At 39.9% G+C, this 5,483-nt stretch overlaps 1 protein-coding gene across 1 annotated transcript; it reads right to left on the bottom strand.

Annotated features, from left to right (window-relative positions):
* Positions 1-2,481: 2,481 nt before the first annotated feature.
* On the bottom strand, positions 2,482-5,233 carry LOC143629917 (uncharacterized). The gene is made up of 6 exons (XM_077099062.1): positions 4,924-5,233; positions 4,131-4,265; positions 3,970-4,045; positions 3,795-3,889; positions 3,560-3,727; positions 2,482-2,719 (listed from the first exon to the last, which is right to left on the bottom strand). The coding sequence occupies exons 1-6, from the start codon at positions 5,225-5,227 to the stop codon at positions 2,550-2,552; spliced, it is 948 nt and encodes a 315-aa protein (XP_076955177.1). The 5' UTR covers positions 5,228-5,233; the 3' UTR covers positions 2,482-2,549.
* Positions 5,234-5,483: the final 250 nt, after the last annotated feature.

Below are 5,483 nucleotides of genomic sequence, written 5' to 3'. Positions count from 1 at the left end.
TATCCCGGCGGACAACATCTAGAATTTCTGATTGGTCACGCGTGTGCTTCTTCTGTTGGCTGAACTGTTGTGAGAATATCTTCACCAGATCATCCCAACTAGAAATTTAACCATCAGGGAGTTTTTCGAACCATTCTCTCGCTGCCCCTGTTAGTGTCAATGCGAACATATGACACCAATAGGGGAAGCGTCCATCCGCTCACACCACCTACTGCCACGAAGTTCTGCAGATGATCGCTAGGATCAGTCAAGCCATTGTATCTACCCACCGTTGTAGGTATCTTAGCATTGATAGGAAAGGGTGTTGTCGCAATGCTAGCTATAAATTTCGACTTTTCGGCAAAAGCTGCCGGACGATATGGCTTGGTGAAATCTTCCTCAGCATCGCTGTGATATTCGGTATGGCGGGCGACATCACGCGGACGAATGCTTCTTGCCCTTGAACTCATCCTACTATTACCCATATAGAAGTTGTCTTCCGGGTGATAGGTTGAGTCATAACTGTCATATTCGTCCAAATAGGAAGGCATCCGCATGTCTATACGAGGACGAGGTTGTAGCCTTCGTGGCTCAATGAATTCTTGATCAGTTTGTTGGCTATAACGAATTTGACTTCCTCTCACCGTTGGAGGAGGAGAAAGAGATCACTGAGGAGACTCTTCGTAAGTCAAAGCACGGGCATGATAACGTTCATTACGCACCCTGCGTTCTTATTCGGCCGCCAAACTTTCTTGTTGCAGGCGGAACCATTCATCCGGAGACAACATTCCTCTAGATCTGGATTCATGACGATGAGATCTTGCTAGTTCAGAGTCTCCGGATCACCTTCCAGATCCATAATTGATCTAGTACGGCGAGTCTCTCTCGTAATTCGTCCTTGACCTGCCAAATTGGAACCCTCCGAAGCCGTAACACGTCCCAAATCGGTGGGAGTTGGTCCGGCTGGTGCAACAACACGCTCAAGGGTACGACCTTCCGGCGTTACACCGGTGGCACGTGAACCCGAAGCCAAGCCACGTGCAAAAATACTGAAAGCAAAACCTTCGGGTGCTTCAGTATTATCGACACGTGGTGTTTGTACAGGAGTTCCTGTCGGCCCTTCAGGAAGTTTACTCATACTTTAAACGAACCGAAAAAACCAACGAAGAAAAAATTGTGCAGTTCTAACACCAAAACGGATGGCGCCAATGAAGAAACACGGATCCAATTCCCTGGTATGGGTCCTGGATTCAATGAGTCCACAGGGTAAAATACGATAACTACTAACACAGTATGAGCACAACTTCCCAAAGTCCAATGACCGGAACCTGCAAAACAGATACCGTGAGTCTCGTTACAGGAAGGACAAGGTGGGGGGGGGTCTTCCTGTAACTACCATCCGGCGTGAGAATCAGTAACGTTCGTAGTCAAGATATTACTGAAGTAAAGTAGACTAAGTGTAGTCAAAATGCAAGTGAGTGAGTGTGGATGAATACCTCATGCAGGTTGACAATGTATTTATAGCCGAAGGAGGTAGGAAGGTGATTGGGCCAGCTGTCCTCTTCTAGAAGATCTTAATAACTTCCTGGACGCGTGTCCTTTTATGATAGGTTGAGCTATACGTCCCATGTGCATGGGTACAACAACCTGGACACGCGTCACCTAATGATAGGACGAATTGCACCCTGGCCATGTGCACGGTTATAACAAACTGGCCAGGTGTCCTTCTTTCATTGGTGGGCAAGTCACGTATTCCTCAAGTAACAATCGTGGACGTTCTTCTAGAGTGTAGTTAGTTGCTGACAGCTGTCCAGTTGGCATTGCCCTCCAGTCATATTGGCGGACCAATGTCTTGTCCTGCGGATGACTTATGAGGGTGCCAGGATCCTTCCACGCGTGGTATGAGGACGTTCTTCCTCTTCTGTGATATGTGGGTGATCCGTATGTCCCGCGGGTGATATGCGAGAGGCTCCTCTATAACCCGTTGGTGGTACTTAAGGGTATTTGAGTCTTTTTGATACCCTACCTCTATACTAATCATTTTCCTTGTGCGAATATATTGTCAACCTTATCTTTCCACTTATCTTTCCATGGCCCTTCCATGGACACAAACCCTAAATTAAAGCCATTCACGATCCGTTTCGATTTTCCAGACCGAACCGCCAACTATGTATTTAGAAACTACAAATCAAGCTAGTTTTAGCTAAAATAGTGACGATTTATGGACTTAGATTTATCATATTTTACAGGTTGTCACTTATTTAATCAAAAACGTAGGCAAGAATACACTATTTAATCGAGTCAAACCAGCCAACAGTAATTTAAAAATAAAAACAGATTTTCTACAAAACATTGTTGCATGGCGAGAAATCAATTGAAAAGACGTGTTCTCTCATTACACTGTCAACAAAATCCAAGTAAGCAGCCGAACAGCGTGTTCCATTACTGTGGGGGTATATATAAGCAATCCACATATGGGTTATTACTTATTACTAATCAATCAGTCTTTCAAAATGGTACTCATTAATAAGATACTTATTATAAGTAGATAAACATAAAGCACGATTACATTATGAACTTTGAAGAGCTGTGTCACGATGAGGCTTCATTTGGCTCTCCATCCTCGTGAACCATTCCCCAATACGAGTGTTCTCCACCATATCCTTGCCCGACTTGAGCTCGCGGATAGGTCTCAGCACACCAAACACAGAAAGGTCAGCCAAATTTGGTTCTGAACCACCTGCACCATATAAAAAGTTGTTCACTCTGGTTCAAATGGTTTTGACGATATAACTAAACCAAACCACTAACTATGATTTCAAAAAACGACAATCCAAACGGTCGGAGTTGGGTGGGTTGACTGGACCTGCCAATTCGTTGATTGACGGTTTGGTTTTGCCTGTTTTAGCCGGGGTGTTTTTTTTTTTTTTCTTACTTTTTTATGGTTAATTTGTATTAAAAGGAATTAATTACACGGATGGTTATTATGGTTTAGCCATATTGCAACCTTAGTCCTCAAATTTAAAAAGTTACAGGTTTAGCCCAATTGTTTATTAAAACATACATGGATGGTCGCCAACTTGTTCTGTTATTATCTTCTAATGCTAAGGGTATTTTACTAATTTCACACCCACTTAACAATGGAAGTTAACGGCCATCCATTTCGAGAATCAAGCACGTTAAATTTTGACAAACAATTCGTCTAAACATGTAACGTTTGAAACTTGGAGGCTAAAGTTGCAGTATGGTCAAACCACAGATCCGTGTAATCAACTCTGTTAAAAATTTGAATTAATAACGATGGTTCATAAAAATAATGCATATACATAACTTTATATTCCAAAAATGAAAACTTAAACAGCCGATTCGCAATTCCAAACCATCGACCAAACTGGTAAAACTGCCAAACCATATAAATCTCAAACTGGCTGACTCGCTTCAGTTTTGGCGGTTCGGTCGGTTTCAACAGTTTACAAAACACCACTAATTACAGATTCCTATACAACTTGTCATCTTTATCGTATGCTCAAATAGGTAATACACGAAACAAAAATTTATAATTAGAAGAGTCTGTACGAACCAAGATATTGTCTGCCATTCAAGGCGTTAACCCATGTTTCTGCAGCTTCATACAAAGCCTTGCGCTCATCAGTAATATTATGTCGTTTCTTCAGCTTTTTTGACACAAAATACATAGCAGCAGCTCCACCATACTTTGCCACCAGCCTTTCAGCGAAGCTAAAATTACCTGAATAATAAACAAATTATTCAACTTAAAAACTTCACATTTCCAATTACAAACATATAATATTTACCTTTGGTAGTGATGTAATCAAATGATTCAAGAGCCTCAGAGGGACTTCTATATATATTTGGTGATAAAACATGCACCAAGTGGTCATCCACCCACCTACAACATAGATATCATGTATCAGCAATATATCAAATTCAAAGTAATTATATATAAAATGATTTCAAAAACGATCATACCGACGCCATTTCTGAGTCTCAGCATCCTCAGAGACAGAGTCGGGATGCATCCTTTGATACATTTTATCAATAATATCTGCCAGATGGTATCTTTAAGAAGAATTCAAAAATATTCATAAACAAACAGATAAATCAAATAAATTCATAGCTATGTAGTTGACCTGAAGAGTTGACCATTTGTTCACCATCGACCATCAATATTGGCACCTTCCTGTAATCAGACCATATAATCTCTTTCTTGTTCATGGGATTCACCTCAACAATCTTGTATGGAATATCATAGCATTCAAGGAATGCTGTAAAATAGAGGTAAGCAGATAACCAAATTAACGTAGTAACCAAAACGAATTAATCGAAACTAATCGTTTTAAAAGTTCTATAACCGAACTTAACCGAAGTTAGATAACCGATTAACTAAAACCAATCGGTTTAGAAAAATCCATAACCAAAATTTTCTGTCAAGGCCCATAACCAAACCAAATTAACCGAAGCCAAGTGGTTTCTAAAATTCTATATAAGAACCGAACCAACGCTCAATAACCGGTTAACCAAAAAATGAATTAACCGAACCCTATCGGTTTAAAACATTCTATTACTAAAACCTACCGGTTAAAAAAATCTATAACTAAAATTTTCGGTTTCAGTGGAGACATATAACCGATTACTGAACCAAACTAACAGAACCGAACTAAACGAAACAGATTGCTTTTTGAAAATTTCAAAACCAAACCAAATTCAACCTCAATAACCAACTAACCGAAACCGAAGTAACCAAAAACCAATCGTTTAAGAAAATTACAAGGTTATCAAATGCGTTATGAAATGAACGACCTTTTAATCGATCATTGAAACAGGTATTATTATTATTATTATTATTATTATTATTATTATTATTATTATTATTATTATCAAAGCATAATATTAATATATGACTAAAGGAGAGATCATTTATACCTTTAACCTTATTACAGAAAGGGCAAGCTTGGTACTGATAGAGAACGACGTCGTTAGGAACATAACTCTTGTCAGACTGCGGTGGTAACTCTGTAGCTGCAGCGGTCGAAAATGATAAGTTTCGTCCGCAGGTGATCCAATCGTGTGATGAGAACCGGTGAGGTTGAGGTGCGTAGGAGGAAGTGGTATACAACGCCGTTGGAATAATTGAGTGGCGGCGAACGGTGGCGGAGGTGGAGAAAGACGCCGCCGCACGGCCGGTGGCGGCCAGACGGCGGAGGTTCCTCATTGATGTTGTTGCCATGGTTGTAGAAAAGTTCAACAAGGAAGAAGATCAGGGTTTTAGTAGAATCTAGACTATTGTGCTAAAGGATAAAGTTAACATTAAAAACAATAAAAATGAGAAGGTTGAAATATAACGATGAGATTAATTTAATAAATAAAAATTATTTAAAGGGCGTTAAGGTAATAATCTATCTTTGTTGATTTTCTCTCCTCACATGTAAGGCACATGTTAGTTCCCTCATTATTTTAAAATGTCAATAACTTTTTCATACGAC

The sequence above is a fragment of the Bidens hawaiensis genome, unplaced genomic scaffold (assembly GCF_021521415.1).
Source record: "Bidens hawaiensis isolate Kalapana, Puna unplaced genomic scaffold, B.hawaiensis_p1.1 tig00005482_1, whole genome shotgun sequence".
Taxonomy (NCBI): Eukaryota; Viridiplantae; Streptophyta; class Magnoliopsida; order Asterales; family Asteraceae; genus Bidens; species Bidens hawaiensis.
This window is presented reverse-complemented; position numbering and strand designations above follow the sequence as displayed.